Source organism: Pyrus communis, chromosome 9 (genome assembly GCF_963583255.1).
Source record: "Pyrus communis chromosome 9, drPyrComm1.1, whole genome shotgun sequence".
NCBI classification, from domain to species: Eukaryota; Viridiplantae; Streptophyta; class Magnoliopsida; order Rosales; family Rosaceae; genus Pyrus; species Pyrus communis.
Window position 1 is genome coordinate 2,356,793 of NC_084811.1, and position 23,045 is coordinate 2,379,837.

The 23,045-nt window shown below is 35.1% G+C and overlaps 1 protein-coding gene and 1 long non-coding RNA gene across 2 annotated transcripts; one reads left to right on the forward strand and one right to left on the reverse strand.

Moving 5' to 3' along the window:
* Positions 1-8,800: 8,800 nt before the first annotated feature.
* LOC137745998 (uncharacterized) lies at positions 8,801-9,843 on the reverse strand. The gene is made up of 3 exons (XR_011069757.1): positions 9,640-9,843; positions 9,439-9,560; positions 8,801-8,905 (listed from the first exon to the last, which is right to left on the reverse strand). It is a non-coding gene; the product is annotated as an uncharacterized lncRNA (long non-coding RNA).
* Positions 9,844-16,434: 6,591 nt separating this feature from the next.
* LOC137745792 (E3 ubiquitin-protein ligase ATL6-like) lies at positions 16,435-17,932 on the forward strand. The gene has a single exon (XM_068485805.1). It carries the CDS (start codon positions 16,590-16,592, stop codon positions 17,727-17,729), a length of 1,140 nt encoding a protein of 379 aa, XP_068341906.1. The 5' UTR covers positions 16,435-16,589; the 3' UTR covers positions 17,730-17,932.
* Positions 17,933-23,045: the final 5,113 nt, after the last annotated feature.

The window sequence follows — 23,045 nt, forward strand, 5'->3', positions numbered from 1 at the left end:
CAGTCAACAGTACATGTGGTACAGCTGCAGACTATACATAATTCTCAGATCCACGGCCATGATTAATTAGACCATGCATTCCATTTGCTCTTGCTGTTCCCAGAAAGAAACAATGGTTTCTTTTCTTTTCTTTTTTTATGGTCCAACTAATCAAACAATGGTTGCTTTGCTTTATCTTTACTTCATGCGGAAACACCAAAGGACTTTGAAAGATACCTATAAGACGTCCGGACAATCTACAGAGGAAAAAATGAAAACACTATTTGCTTTGTATTCCTTATATTCTACGATGTGAATTCTCAATACCCCACCACACCCTCCTTCTTGTGAGCACTCTCTCTCGTGCATGATTATGATAAGTGCTTAATTTATATATTCCCTCGATCTGACTCCAAACTCGGGAGAATTGAGAAAGCTTTTGTGATTGGATGATATATGGGTATAATATTGTTACACAAATCATCACGTATAAATTCGTGTTTTGTACTTTTTAGTTTCAAAATACTGTGATATATGTTCTAAAAAAGTGTTCATACGAATTAAATCAAACAAACGCACTAATCTGGATTTATGAGGTAATAGACATCCTTTTGAATCTCTCCCGACGGGCTAGTAAGGCTTTTCAACTGGTTTTTACTCAATAGGTTATAATATTAAACGAGGAGAATTATTTTGTGACGTGTTTAGTATGAATTTTAGGATATTGTATAAGCTAAATAACCCTAATGGGTTTACACTGATCAGCACAAGTCCATTAAAAATCCTTATGCATCTATATTTTCCTTAATACAATCAGTTTAGTCCTTTAAACATTTTCCCACTAAACCTTATATAAGCACAAGATATGTTTACTTCTTTTTCAATTTCCAAGCAATTTATGATTTTGCTCCCAACAAATACAGGATAGGTTTTGTTTTCTTTTTCTTCTTAATCTATGATATGTGAGCATATGAAAGTAACAAAGACTCTCATATCGGTGAAAGAATAAACCTTGTATAGGCTTATAAGTGTTGAACTACTTTCTATTTTGCCAATTAATTTTATGATAAAACCCTAACTTTCTTCAAGATTTATCTAGATTAATGATAACTACATTTGTGCATATAGTTTGTGTTTTGTTGTGCATGCAAAAAATATTATTATTATTATATATATATATATATATGTGTGTGTGTGTGTGTGTGTGTAAAGGCCATTGAATTACCACTGTCGTTGGTCTATTTTAGGAATCCAGATCCTCGTCAGATCTTCTTTGTGAGAATTCTGGAGATCTGTCAATCATATTTGTTCATCGTACATCATGAGTCATAAATTATTTTAAATATTTTTATTTAAAATTAAACACAAGCAGTACTTGATAAAAGCTGACCGCACGATATACGATAAACGGACACAATTCACGAATCTTCAAAATCCTCATGAAAAGGATTCGGAGAGAATCCTGTTGGCTATTTTAGTACCAAATTCAGCAACAAAATACATAATTAAAGGCAGACGCTTTATCCAGATCCATCGTAACAAACAGCAAAAATTGTTGTCGTCTAAAAGCTTTAATCAATCTGTCGACCGCCCCCGTACGTCTTTCACCAACCTGTCCTACACTGAATACCTTTGCTTCATCATTGTTATTATTTCCAATTCTAACAAGAAAAAAGTGTATTCGCCTGCCTCCAATCAAATCCTTTCTTCTCAAGGCTTTGATTTCATCTCATCTAAGTGGCTAAAAAGCCCTTTCACTTTTCTAAAGTGTATATATAATAGATTATCTGTATAGGGATTTTGGATTTTGTTAATATGTATTGTTTACTTTACATGGTTACTATATATATATATATATATATATATATGTCTAAATTAATGCTGTTTAATTTGCTTGGTTTGGTGTACTAAATTTTGAACTTCTCTTTGTTCTCTTGGTTTAATTTACATGAGTACTATATATTTATGTCTAATTGTGGCCAAGTGCTGCTCTTTAATCTTGCAATTAACAATACTATTTCCATGTTTCATTCATAAAAAGAAATGGGAGAAATAGGGGCATCAATCCATATCGACTCCATATGGACGTTTAGATGAGTGATAATCGCAATTACGTGGTGTGGAACTCATGATCGATAAGTTACATTACTCAGTTAGACATGAAATCAAAACCACAATAAGAATTAAAGTCAGTAGTAAGCTCAAGTAAAGGCAGCTGTGAACATCAACAACGAAAATTTTACAATGCACCTACAGTTGTAGTAGATGCATTGGTGCAGTTAACGGTCGAATTTGCATACTTTAATTAAACATTAATTCCAGTCTAGTCGTCCACTTTGGTACATCTGCAGTGTTATATGCAGAAGGACTCCATCAAACAATTATATAGATTCATGATTGCTAGAAAATGGGCAAGTATTCTGTTATACCACATAGGGCCATGTAGAACAATCCTTGGTGGAAAAATAAGAATTTTCGTAGGGATGACTTTACATTCTAAAATTTGAGAAATTTTTCATTCTGATCGGAACACGGGGTACACCACATGTTTTTATATAAGTAGTGGGAAATATTATTTTTTAAGTTATTAACTTTTTATATAAGTAGTGGGAAATGTTATTTTTTAAGTTATTAACTTTTTAACACACATATCTCACCATTTGTATAGTGACACATGGTGTATCACTTTTGATGAAATTGAGGTTCCACCATAAAACCAATTGACAATATGAGGAGTAGCCCAAGACTATATAAGCACATAGCAAACTTTGTCCCTCACTGATGTGGGACAACTCTCAACACTCCCCCGCACATGTAGCTGATTTTCAAGCCTACACGTGAACAACAACTGGGTGACGTGGAGCACGTGTGGCCGTTGGGCTTCACACGTGGACAACCTTGCTCTGATACCATGATGAAAGTTGGGGTTCCACCATAAAACCAATTGACAATATGAGAAGTAGCTCAAGACCATATAAGCACATAGTAAACCTTGTCTCTCACCGATGTGGGATAACTATCAACATCGTGTACCGGTCACACTGAAAAATTTCTCCTAAAACCCTAGTTACATGTAACATGCATGCATGCATGTAATGCATGCAAAATTGCTATTGAACTGTCATTATTTGTGGACCGTAACTTTTACCTGATTAACGTTTGCCATACTGTTCGAAATGACATAAAGAAATTTGTCCTCATGCATTTGGAAGAGCACCTCCATGCATGGCTCCATCTCCATGGCCCAGTTTAACCCTACACGTGGCAGATGATTATGATACCTCAAGAACTTTCGCATTCATAAGTTCCCTACACAAGGGCCGCCGCTAAGGAGTCAGGAAACAGCGGCTGCAACAAATACCACTTTCTTTAGAAACAGCGGTTTCAGCTCGGATTCAATTTCTACACAAAACTAAACATAGCCATATTTAGATGCAGAAAATGCATACCAACAAGACTAATAATTCATATTATACCATAGACTGCAAGCTGTTCGTTTCCATTATTCTTTTCAAATCTTTGTCTAAATTAATAGTACACACTGAGTATATATTAACATGATTGAAGGGAATAAAACTGGTTCAGCTAGGTCTCCATACATGTGAAGATGATGGACGTTGACATATGAATAACACTTCCGGTACTGGAGCAGAATTTACAGAAAAGCAAAGTATACACAGATGTTGACTTATTTAAGCTTTTCCCTTTCAAGTTTGTGACCCCATCGAAAAAGAGTTTGAAATATCAAACAAGAAATTCCGGATACCACCAAGGCAACAACCAGATTATCTAAATTTTGTTCCCTTAAATTAAATTTCTCCAGTGTTGACTGCTTCTGTTCTTTTCTAAGAATTACTTTGTGTTAATTTGAAAGTAACACAAGCGAAGCCACTTGTATTGGAACTGGAATTGTTGCTGAGATTCTAGTTGTGATTGAGGTCATTTTCAATCAGCTTGCTCTACATATGGATGTCATAAGGTTTCTCAGAGTTCCTTGGGCAAATGGTTTATAATATATATCTTGCTTGCGTTTGCATTTTTTGCACATTTTCAGGGGTTACTAAATGTTCTCATATAGTTACCTACTATGTGCATGGATCACTAAAATGAATGTGACGAACTTATAATTACAACAAGGACCAAAATTGCTATGTTTATTGGCACGCTAATGATTATTTAAACTACTAGACAAAGCTTTAATTACCCGATGTGGACGATTTGTTAAAGTCGACATCCATTTTGTCCTTCAACGATATTCAATCTTGTGAGTGATCTAATTCAGTCTTAAACACAAAACAATGTCTTATGGGATATGATTTTTTGGCTTAAAAGTAACAGTATATGATATTATGGCTCACAAATGTTTTCTTTACTAGATTTATTCAAAAATAATGTGTTTGCGTACATGTTAGAACCTTAGTAATTAAACCTAAATGAAATCCAAAAACAACACTAACACATAATCCGGTGAATTACCAAACTTAATATTACTCTCTGCAGTAGCACCGGTCGAAAAGTTAATGAGGATTGCTGATAGGGTTTAGTATAATTTCCAACCATTCATCATGGTTAGGGTCGATTTGTTATAATAGCTACTTTGAATAACCGAAACAAAATCCAGACAACATAATATTAGGCCTAGACACAGAGAGCCTAGAGAGAACATTTGGTGACATCCATGCCCATTATTCCTCATCCTCATCCTGCACTGCTAACTTGTTGGCCGCAACCCGAAGTTGACATTGCCATTATTTCTTTTTGGTTTCTTTGAAAATTTGAATGACCACTCGCAAAATTTTCAAAGCAAAATCGAAATTTGATTGCAAAAATTGAATAGACCCTGTTTCCCATATGGGGTTCCTTTTTTCTTTTCCTTTTTTTTTGAGCCTGCCAAATGATCATGATGGCAACTTTTTTGACCAGTTAGATACTTTTTCATTTCAAAGAAACAATCTACCTTTTTAATCTCCATTAGAGTATGTATGAACAAATTAATCCCTTCTTGTCTCAGTATAATGGGTATTATCAAGGGTGGTGCTATTCACACCATTTTTTTTTACTTCCCATATATTCTTGTTAAATTTGTCCATTAATCTTTTTCAATTTATTTAATTTGACGATCGGAAATTAAGAGGTGTGTGAGAGATAAAAATGAATATATGGATAACACTATCCTGTTAGCAATATGCCAATAATATTGTTTTTCTGGGGACCTCATAAGATTTTAGGGTTTGAAAGACACACACTGTGACCTATCCATACTAGCTGGAAAGACCATCTGTTTGTTAATGATTGGCCAAGTACTCCCATAGCTTTGATGACATGATTGCACTTTTCACAAAAGTATCAATGTCCTTCTCTTCATGGATCATTGGCACAACTGGCTCAACATAGCTAACATTTTGAAGAAGGAAATGCAACCATTTTGTACGCATAAGGCCTAAACCAAAGATTGCATTGTTAAAAATACGCCTTTCCGATCGTATACATCGAACAGGAACTCGAAGGGTTCTCATACATCGATTTTCACTCTCACGTACGAAGAACCAAGTAGGAGGTGTGTTACGATCAGTCTTCTAAGCTCACTAGCTAGCAAGGTCCCCCAACTGATGCCAGCAAAATCCTCCAAATATCTCTTTAGTTTTATTGTGCGTACGTACAACCAGATTACAGGCTTAGAGTGTCAAAGATGACCTTCCTTGGAATCCACATAAACTCGTCTGGCCTGCCGAAGCATGATCCGGGCATCAGAGATTTTTGTCTTATCCTTTTATTTTTCTTGTCTTAAAACTCAGTAATGAAAGCCCAAAGGAAAGGGGCAGCGAAGTAATCAGGCCCAAAGAGACAGGATAAACACCCCACAAATCTTTATCAAAGCTTTTGAGCCCCAGAAACAGTTTAAACATAACTTAGATGATTAGAAACGGATGATATATATATATATATATATATATATATATATATATATTTACATATATACATATACATATATATATTTACATATATACATATATATATATATATATATGTATATATATGTAACACGAATAGAATGTTTACATCCCAAATTGGCTTATTAAGTTTTCTTCAAATCAAATACACATGTTTTCTGCTTACATATATATGCAATCAAATGTGAAATTGAATCGCAAGTATGCATGCAGAACCAATTAAAACCGTTTGATACTACGATATACTGGTATTTTTTTTCACTTGTGAATGACAGATCTTAGGTACGAATTTACTTGTGGAATGCAGAATGTCCCATTCATGTGACAAGGAAATGAAGAATTTAATTGAAATAATGGAAGATAGGGTTTTACTTTTTGGGGAGATATTGGACTTCATATACAAATCTTGGTGGTCGATAACCTTGAATTAATCTAAGTGTGGCTCTACCATATGGCCTTTGGGGATTAATTTAATTAAAAGTCAATTTCTTGTTCACAAAATTATAACTTTTTAATATTCCTACATCTCTCTTGGAGGAAAATAAAGAATTTTACGTCAACGAATTTCTGGAATATGTGATGATTAAATCTTGAAAGTTTGGGTTTATCTGCAGCCACATTGCACACATAATGAATGGTAGAGTCAAATTAATTACATAAATTAATCACATAATTAGGGTTTGATAATCAGTTACAGTCCTACTAGTCCACGTCGTAGCTAAAAACTAAAGCTTCAACTCCGACTTCATGAGCATAGAGTCAAATTTAATCAGTATGGTTTGGTAATCAAGTTTTTTCTAGAAGGGTATCAAATTATCAAACAAATTTTACAAACGCAATGTATAAGGACTGTTTGGAAGTGTTTTTAAAATGACTGAAAGTGCTTAAAGAAATTGGGTTCCAAAGGCACTTGAAGTGCTTTATGGAAGACGCACCGGTTATGTGCTTATTTCAAGCAGCATTTCAAATGCTTTTTTAAGATTAGCTTGTGTTTTTACTAAGGATTGGTTTCAAAAACATTTCATCAAAAGCGTTTTCAGTTATTTTAAAAACACTTCCAAACGAGCCTTAAATCACACATGATACTGACACTCTCAATTTTACTAAATGTTTGCTTCTCTTTGATATCCAAATCTATGGAGATTTAAAAAAGTTGGGAAAACTAAATATGAGTCCAATTTTATGAGCCATTATTAGTTATAGTCCAAATTTGTTTAATTTTTTGGTTAGGTCCAGTGATTCATTGTCCAAATAAGCTTATTTGTATTCACCAAATTTACCCTTAAATTGACCAATTAAGTAATTACTGCTTTTTAAGTTTGTGATTAATGTTAATCTTATCCTTAATTATAGGATTAGGGATTTAAATCTCCTTTTTTTCTTCTCCTTCCCCAAACCATTCATTTCTCTTTTCTTGTTTCAATTATCTTTTCTTGTTTCTCCCTCACAATATTTTTCTCTTCCTGCATTATTTTGCCCAGTAATATTCTTCCATAATATTCTTCTTCTCCTCCTCCTTCCATAAGGATGATCAATATACATTTGATTGGTTATTAAAAAAAAAAAAAAAAAAAAAAGAATTTGTATTAGTCAATTTTGTATTTTGGGTTCTTCGTCTCATGTTCTTTTTTTTAATTTTTTATGCTTCATTCTCCTTTTTATATTTTTTAACTTTGAAGCTTCATCGAATTAGCATTTTCTCTAGTGTTTCCTCCCTCAATGTCATTTTTCTTCACGATTTTTTTTGTTTTTATGACACACCCCGACCTGGAACGTCCACCTGAACTCCGAATCGAGTTATGCTAGCTGACACCTGGAGGGTGAAGAAACCATAAAGTGTATGGATGTGAAAATGTGAATAAATTTAAAACCTAAAAATGCCTAAATACAAGAATGCGTCGGTGAGCGAGAATGAACCCATTTTACACGTGACATCAGAGCATTAGTAAAGTACAGTAGAGTGAATTTAGAATTATACCCTCGGAGATAAAACACTTATACTAAGATTTGTCATGAGTTCTTGTCGATACGAAAGGTCAACTACTAAAACATGGAGGGGCGAAAAACAGAAGGGTGAGTGGGCACAAAAATAAAAGTTTATAAAAACCATTTGCTTTATGAACATACTAACCCCTCACTGTAAAACACGTAGAGTTTCCAAAAAATCATACTATGTATAAGTATGAAATCAAATGCATGCCAACAATTGAATCAGAAGTATGCCACATCATAGTAATTCAACATCAATGTAAATATAATCATGTGCTCAACAGTCATTACTAGCACGCAAGTCGAAGTCACCTAATGTGATCTGTACGACTGCACCTATTGCTCATCAGTCTATGCTAGCACACGAGTCAAAGTCACCTAATGCGACCTGTACGACAGGGTTAGGTGTAATAATATATGCTCTAGTGCTACAATCACATGATGGCTAGCGCTAATCACTGTCACATACGAGTCAAAATTGTATATTGCAATTTGTACGACAAGGCTAGCACCTACTTGGATCCAAAGCAAGTGTGCAATGCTGATGTGAATGACACGTGAAAGACTAGCCTGGCCTAGGCTGAGCACTAACACCTGGGTGTGGCAATGATGAGCCACTATATGAATATGAGCATGCCATAACTTAGTCATTCCAAACAACTCAATAAACTCACCTGAATTTACCTGAGCGTCTCATAGAATTCCTTTAGCATTTCACAACACTATAATATTTATGACCTGGTAAAATGCACATGAATATGCCATGACAATATAAATCACAGCCACATAACAGCATTTTTAAAATTAAGTAAATCATGGCATAATATCCGTAAACCAAATTAAAAGCATTTGTGGAAACCATACAATATATATATATATATATATATATATATATATATATATGAAAACAAAAATACCCACTCACAGATCATGTTGTCGAGTCGAACCCGTCTTGTACAATCAAGAATCTTTGCAATGCGTTTTACCTAGAAATAAAACCATTAACATAAATATGTAACGTACTAACGTACTCATTCGGTTTCGTACAAATTATGGCTAATAAATGAACTATTTTAAAACGGTCAAATTTCAGAAAATGAAGAACAGATTCGGGTTCGGCTCATTGAGAAGCCTAAGGAGGAACTTCAAGTTCCTCCACGGGCCACCGCACGCGCATCCACGCGCGCCCACGCACCTTCCTCAAGAAATCTGCAGAATTTCCAGATTTCAGGGCTGACTTCCAAAGCTCATTTGGAGCTCGATCTCCAACCAAATTCAATGATTCAAAAGCCATTTTGAAGTTAAAAATGTCGGGAACAAAACCATACTAAAGTAGGGCCGAGTTAAGGTCGGTGCTGGCAGGAAAAATGGCCTGAAAGTGACTAAATGACCACGGTCTAAGTTTTTCAGAATCTAAGATATTTTATCCCAACTTTGAAGGCTAATTTCTAGTTCAATACCCATTTTTAGTGATACAAAAACAAAAATGAAGCTAGAAATGAAGTGAACAGGGCTATACCAGTTTCGAGGGCCAAACGTCACCGAGATGGCCGGAAAAATCCTCTGAAATGGGCTAAATGGTCACGGGTCCAAGCTTCCAAAATTTCTGGGGAATCTCCCCCGAGGTTCATCTGCACCAACCTTCCCCCAAATCTCATTTCAAAGTTGAACAACAATATAAAACTTAAAAATAACAAGGATTTGAGAGTTCGAGGCTCACCATGGTAGGTTAAATGGGTGAACAATGATGGTTGTCGCTGAATGGGAAGTAGACCACAAGTTAGGGTGCCCTGAGCAAAACAGCAGGAGGGAGGAGATGGTGGTCCACTCATGTGGTGCGATGGTTTGGGTTTCGTCCTATCTTCTCTGTGGTTCACAGAGAGAAGAGAGTTTGAGATGGAGAGTTACGAGAGAGAAGAGAGAGCTCGAGTTTGAATATAAGACAGAAAAATAATAATAATGTGAGAGAGAGAGAGACATCCGGGAGACTAGGAAGGAGGGGACACGGGGACACGGGGACACAGAGGTGAGGAGACCCACGTGAGTGGGTCCCACGGACAGATATCCCATCAGAAAAAATAATAATAAAATATTAACGGTGAATCTGAAATAATGTATTTATTAATATACCCTTGTACTGCGTAGTTTCATGAAATCTTCTTCGTAGCTCAGATTTTAATTCCGTTTGTGCTCATGCATTTGTAACGACGAATATTACGACGATATGCTAAGAGGATGGTTCATAAGTGTTACAATATGATGGTCAACGAACGTCAAAAACCTCGCTTCTATTGGTATTTTCATCATTTCATTCATTTAAAATTTATAAAATCATAAATTTAGAGACGGATTGTCAAAATCTATCTATATCACTTGTCCTTTATTTTATTTTATTTTTTATCTTTTTTATATTATACTATGCCTATCATGAATAATTGTATTTATCTACCTATATATATTACATATTTTGTTAATAATCTATCTAAGATTAATTGTATTTATCTACTTATATATCACAAATTAGTTGTGTTGTCTACCTATACAATACGTTTTGTTCGTAATCTATCTGTATCACAGATTATTTTGTATTATCTATCTATACAATAGGTTTTTGTTCATAGTCTATTACTATCATAGATTCTACATACATCACAAATTTTTTATTTTATTTTTTATCTACATTTGGCAATATTTCCTTTAATTTTTTATAAACTTATAAGATTTGTAATAATGTATTTTTAATTAGAAAACGGGTAGATAAAGGTATTTGAAGATTCAAATTTTAAAAAATCAAATTTAAAGAATTTAAAAAAATATATATTTTCAAGGGGCAAAACAAGTGGACCCAATTCAAAAATAGCTGAATTTTTTGGACCTAGATCGAAGTGCCCCTTTAAACTTCAATCTTTGCTTTAAATTATTTGTTTAATTTCTATTCTCTTTATCTGATATCTTATAGAAATGTATTCAAACATGGTACGTGTTCTTAGTTTTTATTTGGATTTGAATATGTATTTTCCTAAATATTTTTTTCATGTTGGAAATTATAAATTTGCCCATTATTGTCTTCTAATTTCTTAAGGAAGAATGTGAACTTGTGTCCGTTTCTAACATTGAGAATGCGGAAGTATTGTCAAAGATATGCATGCATGAGATTAGGCCAAATCGTTCAGTTGGTCAACTATATTAGATATTGTTAATACTAGGCACTTTTAGGCTCGGATGAAGGTGTCGGCCCGAAAAGGAGGTATGATGAGCCCAAGAGAAGGTCACGACAAAAGAGGCCCAAGGGGCCTAGAAAAGGACACGTCCGTTTGGTAAGTATCGACCGACCAGGGTATACGAAGGGTTTGCCGATCGCCAAAAGTACGTGGGCAGATTGACAGCTTTGTGACACAAGTGTTCAAGGAAAGGTTTACTCAAACGTCAATCAAGCCACTTAGTAACTCCAAGTCGGCAGCAAGGACCCAATTAAGCCACTCAGTTCGTTTACACTGGGAGTGCATGCTATCTCAATAGGACACCCATCACTTCACCACCAAATGTTTAGTTTGTATGTGAAAGGGTGTCAGTAGGCTATTCAATGTATGTAGCACATTGAATGCTATGTGGGAAAAGCCTAAGGTTGAAGCGTTCACTGAGGGCCTATATAAAGGGGTGAAACCTCCAATAAGGGGGTCGGACAAACAACGAGAGAAAAATTCATGTATTAACCGAGTACTATCTTTAGTCTTGCAATTAATAGAATTCATGCAATACAGTGGATGTAGCTCAGTTTTGAGGAGTGAACCACTTAAATTTTGTATCCATTTTATTACAATTCACGTCCAAAGGCCACAAAGGGTTTAATACTCTAGTTTATTAACCTACAAATATTGAGCATTATCATGTATTAATTACGTCACTGATGAGAATCTAACTTGAGACATCATTATCATAAGTGGAGAGGAATAATACTAGAGCGCAATGATAGTTTGCAAATGATTAAGAATATTTACACATAAATTGGAGGTTCTAAGTTATCCTCTAACGGCTGAAGTTATTATAACTTTTAAAGTGACCCCCTGTTTGTATCCATTGAATCAAATTTTAATGGCACGAATTCACTGATTTGATGGATTAGGAGGAAGGGATCCGAAAAGGATCCCTTTCCAAATGCAATATTACTTCGACCCAAACAAAAATGATGAAAGGCCAATGCCCCTTTGATTTATAACAAAAAGAAAAATGGTACCTTACATGAACGTTAAGTTCAAAAGTCCACACCTTCCCTTCCCCTTCCTAGTTCCCTTCGGACCACGCTACTTTTCAGTGGTTGCCCAACCAATTTGATTTGGGTTGACCATCTTGCATGCTATTTTTTTTATTTTTTTTTAGTACATTGATATTTGTATATTAAGATGAGGGAAAGTTCGACTAAACCACATAATGAGCAGTCTAATTTAGCATCGAATTTGTAATTCACGAGATTCGAACTTAAGACCTTTCACTTCTAAATGAAGAGAAATATCATTGTACTGTAATACTGAGTGACATCTTGCATGCTAATTAAAGATGTAGAATTTAGATTCTTCTAGAGGCTTGTATGGTACTTCCTAGTTCTTACATTCCAACTCTTCTTTGTAGTACTTTCTGACAGCCGTTCGATTCGATTTCCTTGATCGTCGTATGATGTTGACCCATATTTCTCGCGAGCATGCTTTCGGCTGCTGAGAACAAAGTTGCTCAACTTCTTGTGATTTGTTTGACCCACTCTGGTCAAACCTTTACCCAATTATTATTATTTTTGAATACATACCTTGACCCAATTTAGTTAGTCTTAGTCTCCAATTTAGCAAAATGAACTCTTTAAATTTACAGAGCAACTAATCAGCTATATATTAAAAAATAAAATAAAACTCAAAGGTGAACCCTTGAGCAAGGAGAAAACGAAACGGGAGAAGACTGATTTAGAAATGAGCGGGTTGATTTTGAATTCTTAGTAATAAAATATTCAAAGTTTGTTAAAATGGAAAGTGTTGTTAACATTAAAAGTTAAACTAAGTAGCGAAAATAATTTTTTATACTATTCAAGAGCTAGTTTAACAAAATTTAGATTTTCTTTTGGAGATACTCTAAACATTACACGGTAAACCTTCTTTTTCCGTTCGTTTATTGTAACTTTGGGAAAAGATGGGCTGCTAGGTTTTGTAATAAATAGAACCCATTTATAAGTGACGAGTTGTTCTGTTTGATAAAGTCTTTCTTTACTGACTACGTCTTGCATTCAAACTCTTTCATCTCCCGTTAGAATATTATCTTTAATAATTAAAAAAAACTAAATACATTTTGAGCTTTTTCTAAAACACATTATTAATTGAGAATGACTTTTCATTTCATATTGGCTAGGTCAAATTAGTTGAATTAAAAACTTTGGCAATAAAAGAATTTTGTAGATATTATAGAAAAATGAAAATCCTAGTTTATAACGATAAAGAATTTTTTTTATTTTTAATTCTGGTCAAATTAGGGATAATTATATAGAACAAATTTGGAGGTGCAATCTCGTGTATTCTTGTCCTAGATAAGATATATCAACTAGATCTAAATCTAGATACTTCTCTTTCGGGTTTCAAAGATGATCAAATTCAAAACCTTCATTTTATTAAATGATAAAACGATAAGGAAAAAGACAAGAAAAAAGTAGTGAATCTTCGCTTTTTATCCATGTGCACTCCTCTTTTATTCTAGATTTTTTTTCCTTTTTTCTTTTAAATTTGATCGTGTCAAAAAACATAATGAATGAAATAATGCAAGAAAAAGGAAGCAAAAATCATTTTCCATTAAAAAACTCTATCCGTGTTGGAGGAGTCATCAAATCCATTAAATAATCAGAAATAGGAAACAACCCACCATTTGGATTCTGATTTAATTAAACTTTTTAAAAAAATAAAAACTAATGAAAATGATTTGAAAATTTTAAGTTTTAATGGTAAGGACAAAATAAAGAATAAAATAAATGGTATCAAGATAAATTTTTTTATATAAAAATATAATTTTTCGTTAAAATAAAAAACACTGAATCTTTTCATTAAAACTCTCTTTAAAAAACAGTTTCTAATTACTACAGACACTGGATTGGAGGCAAGCATATTACCAGGAGAATTATTAAAAGTAGCGCGTGAGTCGATGTGGAACGCCACCCATGACCAGCTGCTGACGTCACCCACCCCCACCAATCCCTCGCGGAAAAAGCCAAAGGAAGTCCCGAGAAATTAGATGGTATAGATTTTTCATTGCGCTTTGAAGACGAGCGGGACAACCACAATGCAATTGGAGAAATATTTAAAAAAAAAAAATTTCATCTAATTTATAAAGGAAAACTAATAAAAAAATATTAGAAAATTTTAAGTTTTAATAATAAAGATAAAATAAAAGGTAAAATAAATTATACTTGGATTGACTTTTAGGTTAAAAAATATGATTTTTCGTTAAAGTAAACAGTACCGTTGACTTTTCGTTAAAACACCTAATTTATAATGATATGAGATGTTCTATTTCGTGTTCTAAATACATTGAAAAATCTTTTTACTACATGGCACTGGCACCTAGTAATACCCACCAACTGAAACATAAGCTAAAGAAAAAAACTAACAGATAGTCTAACTACTAACGTCTAACGTCCTTTCTACGCCGTTAGAGATTCTTATCCTTCTTTTTGACCCACCAGCTTGTATTCCCTTCCTCTCCTTTCGACTATAATAAGAAAATTGTGTCTCCCTCTTCGGTTGATAAAAGTAGGCCATGCACCATTGCAAAATAGCAAAGTCACTCTAAGTGGAAGAATATAGATAAGAGAGGTTTAACAAAATATTTTTGGTACGATTTATTTTTAACAAAAAATTACATTTATATCTTTTTCTGATACTATTCATTATGCCTTTAAAAATGATTTTTCATTAAAATGAAAGTTTTTTTGGACTTTTAGTTAGTTTTCTTTATAGATTGAGAGGCTTAACAAAACACTTCCGGTATTGTTTACTTTTAACGAAAAACATTAAATTTATCAGCCTAATTGGTTTGTGTTTTTTGCATCTTCTCTTTTCCTTTTTAATTTGTCATTTGGCTGCCACTTACTTGTGATTTGGCGTCCATCTTTTGTAAAAGTAGCTACCTTGAAGTTTCTGATAAACTAGAGACAAGAACAGGTTGCTAAGTTGGAAGTTATTTTGTAGTACATACGGATGGTACGTTGAAAGTTTCTTAATTATTTCCACGGCCTAATTATGAGCTTGCTAAATCAGGAGAGAAGCAAGGATAAAGACTACAAATACATATTCTTATTTAGCATAAGAGCCGCCTTGGGGGGTTTCTCAAAATGTAGGTTTTATACAACGTGATTGCTAAAATATTGTAAATAAGGTAAAAATGGTCATATTTGAAGCATGAGATGCCCAATGCACCTTGGTGCAGGTCGATTAACCCACTAACGCTATCGTTTGTCAAAAAAAAAAAAAAATTATGTGTGCAGGTGGAAGATATGTTTAAATGTGTGTTGGTTTTGAATTTGATGTATTTTGTGAGGTTCTGAATTTGATGTATTTTGTGAGGAATATTTGTGTCATATCAGCCAAAATTCCATTTTATCAAACGAAATGAATTAGTAAGAACAAAGACTTGTTACGAACCAAGTGAATTTGTCAATTTTCTTCTAAACTTGTAAAGAGTTGCTAATTTTTATCTGAATGTAATTTTAACTGATTATCTTTTAAATTTTTATAATTAGCCAAATTTTCCCCCAACTTAGATTTTGGAATTATCCGTTTAATTTTCTAACCATTTGGGCCATATGAGAAATGTTTAAGGGCAATAAATAAAATAATTTTATCCTTAATGTAGACAAAACAAATTGCTTTTTTATTCTTCTTATTCTCTTCCACTATTTGATTTCGTACACTTATTTTTGAATTAGCCATGATAGCCAATTAGCAGCTACAAAGTATTGACTTTGCACATAGTTTACCAAAACAAAATCACCTTTTTTTCCCTCATGCATTTCCTATGCGATGTCCATGTGACTAAGATGGATGAAAAATTATAAAACCTAGCGTCAAGGAGAAAATATGCTATTTATAAAAGTTCATGAGAGTAATCGATTAATGTTTTTTTTTTTTTGCCAAGAGTAATCAATTAAATCTCATAAAACAAATTGACAATTTTATACAAATTTCAGAGCAATCGACAACTATGCTATTTAAAAAATAAAAAATAAAAAGGATAAATTAACAGCGTCAAACTTAACGAATTTTTAATCGGTTAACTTCTGTTTAACAAAACGTTATCTTTTGCTCTGCCACGTCTCATATTTCTGTTGGTAGTACTAGTAATAAATATCAGCTGCCATCAGTGCCAAGTGGTGCTTCCGTATCTTGTTAATGTCCAGGGCCGTGGGTCCCACTCCCATCCCCCCATGGCTTGAAAGTCCTCGTTTCCCATCTTCGGTTCTTTGTCTTCAACACTTCTTTGTTCCACACGACACCTTCCCGGCCTCTACTTGTCCACTCTCTCTCTCTCTAGCTTTCTCTCTCTAACATTCGTTTATAAACTCTCCTGTCTCCTCTCTCCTCTGTCACACTCCCTCTCCCTCCTCCTTCTCCAACCTCTTTCCCCGGCGCACGTTAGCACACCACCATGCCTCCGCTCTTCTCCTGCGCCGCCAGGCACATGGCCCTCGCTCTCTTCTTCTTCCTCCTCCTTTCTCCGCAAATCTCGCTCGTCAGAGCTCAGCCCAACCCGGATCGAGCCGACCCTTACCGCTACCAGAGGTTCAGCCCGTCGATGGCCATCATCATCGTTGTACTAATCGCCGCCCTCTTCCTCATGGCCTTCTTCTCAATCTACATCCGCCACTGCTCCGAAGCCAACCAACCCGGCAGCGTCCGCCCCGGAGGGACCCACACCGGCCGATCCCGACGCGGCGCAGCCTCCCGCGGCCTCGACGCCGCCGTCCTCGACACCTTCCCCACCCTCGACTACGCCGAAATCAAAGGGCTTAAAATCGGGAAAGAGGCGCTCGAGTGCGCCGTCTGCTTAAACGAATTCGAGGACGACGAAACGCTGCGTTTGATCCCTAAATGCGACCACGTGTTTCACCCAGAGTGCATCGACGAGTGGCTGGCGTCGCACACCACTTGTCCCGTTTGCCGGGCCAACCTCGTTCCTCAGCCCGGCGACTCGGCACCACAATTCACTGAGTTGGGATCGGATCAGCAGCAGGCTGACGACGTCGAAGCTCAACACGCTGCCGTTGACACGGCGGCGGAGAGAGATGACCAGGTAATGCTAGAACAACCACAACAAGAACCTGAGCTGTTGAACGTAAACCAGACGCTAAATCGGAACCGTACACGCGGATCGAGATCGAGCAGGTTGCGTAGATTGTTCCCGCGGTCGCACTCGACCGGACACTCTCTTGTCCAACCGGGAGAAGACACTGAGCGGTTCACCTTGAGACTACCGGTTGAAGTGAGAAAACAGATCATGAATCGGAAGCTGAACCGGTCCACTAGCTTGTTGGTCTTGCCCCGAGAAGGGAGTTCGAGGCGTGGTCCTCGAACCGGCGAGAGTGGCAGTACTAATAGAGTGAGGAGCTACAGAAGGCTCGAGCCGTTGGACCGGCAATTCAAATCGGACCGGTGGGTGTTCTCCAAAACGCCGTCGTTTCTCACGAGGATGTCGAGTCTCTTGTCGCCAAAGGTTGCGGCAAGTGACGGCGAGAAACCGACCGAGCCAGGGATGTCGAGGAGTAGCTCCGCTCGGCCTCCGGTTTAATTAGTTTTGGTTATATAACTTTTTTTACATTTTTACCTCCACGACTTAGGTCAATTTGTTCAACGTGTATAAATTTTTTTGTACATTATCTTTCAATTTTCTGAAATTTTAAATTTAAAAAGACTGGGTGTCATGTGCGTAGATGACAATGTTGACACTCATTTTATATAATCAATGGAATGAGATGTGGTTTTTCTGATTAACATGTCTTGTGTTTTATCTAGTGACTTTATGTATACTGCATTAAACTAACGGGTTTATAACTTACTTGGTAAATATTTTACCACATTATGTACTTAGATCTTGTGTCTGGGTATTTTTAGCCAAATAGTCATTGTGATTGGCATAACTTTTCACTTTGGTCTTCGAGATTTGAAATCGATAGAATTTGTTCTTGAGATTTGAAATTGATGTAATTCGTTCATGAGATTTGAAATTGATAAAATTGGTCATTCCTTGAAAACTCTCTATTAAACAATTGACCAAAATGATTTGATAAAAATTGGGGTATTTTTGCCCTTTTTTTTCTTCAATTTAATGAAGATTTTCACGGAACGACTAAAATAATTGATGGTGAACAAATTCAGGTACTAGTTATATCGATTTTAAATCTCAGAGACTAAAGTAAAGAATTATGTCAATTTCAAAAACAATTTTAGCTAAAAAAACCCTTTTACTTTTTTTTTTGTTAAAAAATATAAAAATATAAGTATTTGAAGAAAATATTAAATTGAAGAGGATTTTGGGAGGAAAAAATAAATAAATAAAGGACCAAAGTTAGTTAAATCTTCTATTCATATATTTGAATTGAATATGATGACCAAAAATGAGAGGGAGGGAAAAATACGAAAAGAACTGTTCATTGGACCAAAAAAGAAAGAAATTATTTGTTCATCTAATGACTTGGTCATGGGTTTGACAAAAAAAATGAAAGGGCTACATATTTTTCGCTTGATTATCTTTAACGTTGCAATTTAATAATGTTTATCTTCATTTATAAATGATAAATTTTAATTTTAATTTACAAAAACGACGAATGCGATGTACATGATAAAATTTCGTTGTTTGTGCTTTCGAACAGCATGCTAATTATTGCATGATGCCTTTCAAAAAGTACCATTTCATTATTTGGTGTTTGGAGTGTTCCCTTTATAATAATAGTGTGGAATTCTTGACCATTTTGCTTGGCATTCATCATCCATTTGGTGCGAATTGTTTGACAACTTGCGGAATCTAATTCCCTTATCTTGTGACTTAAGGCACCAACACCCACCACTTTCCCTTCTTAGAATATAAAACAGTTTTCTAAATTAATTAATTTTTTTTTTGGGTGTGAAAGCATGTGAAAATTGAAACCCAACTGCTCAATTAATTATATGGTTTGGAAATTACCAACCCCCTTCTTTTGGAGCGCATATTCAAATTCTTTGCCTTTTTTTTCTTTGACTCTCAATTGCCATCAAAATAGCACTCGAATTTGGAATCATTGGCCCTTCAGAAGCGTTCACATCTAATTAATTAAGATTAGTTATGTAATTAGCAAATTAATAGCTGGTACAACGGCCAAACTTGATAAAGCAGTTGGTGTGTGCCTCACAATATTCACGATCTTGGTATTAATCTCAAGGTTCCGAGGATCATGACTCTTCACTCTTTGGGCATGCTTCAACTCCAAGTTTTGCCAACCGCTTGTCACAAGTTTTGCATGCTCAAAAAGTGTATGACTCACCCACATAGACAAAACTGTGTGTTTATCCTTGTATAAAATAAAATATATGTGCCAATATTTTACACGATGCGTTAATAAGATTTGAATTTGTACAAAAAATTTATGGTTTTGGATTAAGGCTTATTGGTTGGGCTCATTGAGATAATAATTCAGTTTGTGCAAATTTTTTTTTTCTCATATTTTTCGAGAGGCCAATCAAGTTTTTGATTCCTTAGCTAATTATGTGGTTGATCATGTTGGCTCTCATTGGTGGGATCATATTCCTGCAGTTCTATTATAGGAATTTTTCACAATTCCCTAGCTATTGTTTTTCATGACTTTGTTTCCATAGTTGCTTTTGTGGGATTTGGTTTTTTAGTAATTTCATAGACTACCAAGGTAAAACTTATGTATGTTTACTTGACAGGAATGGAGAAAGTAAAAAGTTCGGGATTTTTTTTTTTTAGCAAACGTTATTAGCTAAACTAAATGGGAGGGGGTAGACTTAGCCTCGCAATGGGCTAACAATAATGTGGTTCAAATTCGCCTTTGGCAAGAATCGAATCTAAAACATCTCATTTAAAGTGAACAGTCACCACTACAACAAACTATTGTATTCATGTTCTTCATAATATATTTTTCTGTGCAAAATCTATTATAATTCGTATTTAAACACTTGTAATCAACAATTTAAAACCTAATTTAAAAATATTTGAACCTTTTTTCCTTTTGTTAATTTTTCTTTTATCTAAATTTGAACAACATATTAATAAAACCTTATTTGTCAACCAAAAGAGGGTGAAAGACTATTTAACAAAACAAAATTTTGCTATTTTTTTGTTTAAGCCTCACCTATAAGCAATGGAGGATCCAGGAAAAATATTTCGGGGGGTCACATGTAAAAGTTTACAAACATTTTTTAGACATAAAATAACCTTAAAAATTAAACTATAATTCCATCATTCATAACTTATAGAACAGATAACAATATAAGTTACAATAGTCCTCGACGCGTTTTTATACTTTGAAAACGTTACATTATAGCTTCATTGTCAATGGAAGAAAAAACATTCCTCTCAATATAAACCACCATGCTAAGGATCCGAAACTATGTCGTTTTGACAAAGTAATATTTATTATAAAAAAAAAAATTAAGAAGAGCCACTCTTACAGTTGGAGGCATGTATGAAGTCAACTCCAGTCTTTAAAGGGGTGCCACCCAAGTTATCCATGAACATTCAATGAAGTTCGGAGGGTCATCACTCAAATTATCCTTGGACATTCACTGAAGTTTAGGGGGTCAGCTGACCCCCCCTGCCCCTCAATGCATCCGCCTCTACCTACAAGTGATTTTAACTTCTCTCATTTAAAAAAAATACACACACACACACACACACACACACACACACACATTTTAACATCTCTATATTTTTCACTTATTTTTTTATTACTTTTGGGCTAAAATATTCTACTAAATTCTCAATAAATTGTAAATCCGCTTCCAAATACATTATAAAGATTTCCTTAATGCTCATGGAAAATATTTCGAGAAAATAAAAAATTTGCAATTTTTACAAAAAAAAAAAATTGTGGATTAACAATGGTTTTCAGTTGGTTTTACAAATTCGTACATAAATCACCTTTCAAAATTTTTATTTTCACCTTCGCCTCACTGTGAAGTTTTGAAAATTAAGGCAAGACTTTCTGTTGATATTCTTGAGAATAGATCCCCATTTGACAGTGTTCTAAGCCTCACTACTATATTTTTCACTTATTTTTTAGTTTTCGGCTTAAATATTCCACTAAATATACATTTGTTGCTCAATAAACCATAAAACTGCTTACAAATTCCTTAAAAAGTTTAACTTCACACTCAGGAAAAATATTTTACGAAAATTGCATTTTTTGTCAAAAACATGGGTGCTAGACGGGCTAGACGCATGCAAAACGAGACGAACTCAGCTCATGAAGAACGAGACGAACCATGGCACGTAAAACAAGGCAAGCTCGGCTCACAGAAAACGGGATGGGCTTCTGACACATAAAATGAGTCGAGACAAGTTGCACAACAATGAGGCGGGATTCAGTGCACAAAGCGAAGTGCGCATGAAAATCGAAGCTAATTCCATGCACGTCAAAACGACGCAGGCTCCGTGGATGCAAAAATTGGCTGGCTTATGGAAGCAAAACAATGTGGACACCTCATATGCAGAATGAGGCGAACCTAGGCACACAAGGTGAGGTGAACTTCCGGGTGATAAGAAGATGAGTCGGGCTCCACAAATGAAAAAATATATTTTGAAGAACATGAATACAATAGTTTGTTGTAGCAGTAAGTGAAATAAAAGAAAAATTAACAAAAATGTACAAAAATGATTCAAATCGTACGTAAATCACCGTTCAATCTTTTTATTTTCACCCTTGTCTTGAGGTGAAGTTTTGAAAATTAAGGCCAGACTTTCCGTTTAGAGTCTTGCTAAATTATTGCTTAATTTGCGAAATATCTGGTATGGATTCTATGATTTATGACGCTATGAGTTCATTGCACTGAACCTTGTTTTTCTGTATAGCTGAATCATGCGTTAACGACAGTTCTACATGTTAACAAGACTGAAGTTGTCACTCTTGGTACTACATTCGGGGTATGCCTCCAGTATTGCACTGAGAATTCATTGGCAGAGAATGCGGTTTTTGCTTTTTAGCAATGTTGAAATATCATGCTCATGTCTTGCAGTCTCTTTCTCATACCATGGATGTTTAGATGGAAGATCAAGCTCGTTGCCCTGGAATTGGAGAGCGTAAGGTATCACGTGTGTTCAAAACAGTCTTAACTTTTTTTTTAAAACCAATATTCGACAGGAAACATAGCAATCTTACTGTTCATTTTTTGCCTTGCTTATCAGGTGAAACGTTTGTACGATACATTTCATGAACCATTTAAGCGTGTGGTTGCCAGCCACCCTGCAGCTCCGGAAACCTCTCCAATGCTGAACCTCGTTCAGTGGATGAAGATGAAGCGGCAGTGGAAACATAAGATGAGAGCAAACATGGGAAGAACGAACCAAAATTGAGTGTTTAAGTCAGCCTTGTCCGCCGCCTTTTCCAGATATGCTGATAAAGTTAATACAAAAAGCAGCAGGTCACAAGGAGAGAAAAAAGGAGAAACAAGTACTGTACTGCCATGGAAGCTGAAACTGAAAATAAATGAGCAGCTTCGCAGCTGGTAGTTCATCGACAAAGTTGCATTGCCCTAAATCTATCTGCTATAAAACCATCTTAGGCGGATTTAAGGTTCTGGAAACGTATTCGGGTTATGGTTCTGTTTTAGAGCCATTCAAAGACCATGTTTAGGAAACAATTACAAATCAACACAAGAAACGTTCTTCTTGTACATTTGTCTTTGAAGTCAAGGGTTTGTTTGTTACCTTCTTAAACGATTGATAGCTTGTTTAGTATCCTTCTTGGATCAAATTTTTTTGTTTTTGCCATCCAAAGTAAGAATTTAGTAACATTCATCATTTTTTAAAATTATAAAGTATTTTTAAATGGAAAGCCAAACAACTCCTAACTATTTATATTTGCATCAAGAAAACAATCTTAGTCATCGG

What these genes read in the sequence shown, in the direction of transcription:
- LOC137745792 (XM_068485805.1), top strand. Translation starts at nt 16,590, where the DNA reads ATGCCTCCGCTCTTCTCCTGCGCCGCCAGGCACATGGCCCTCGCTCTC.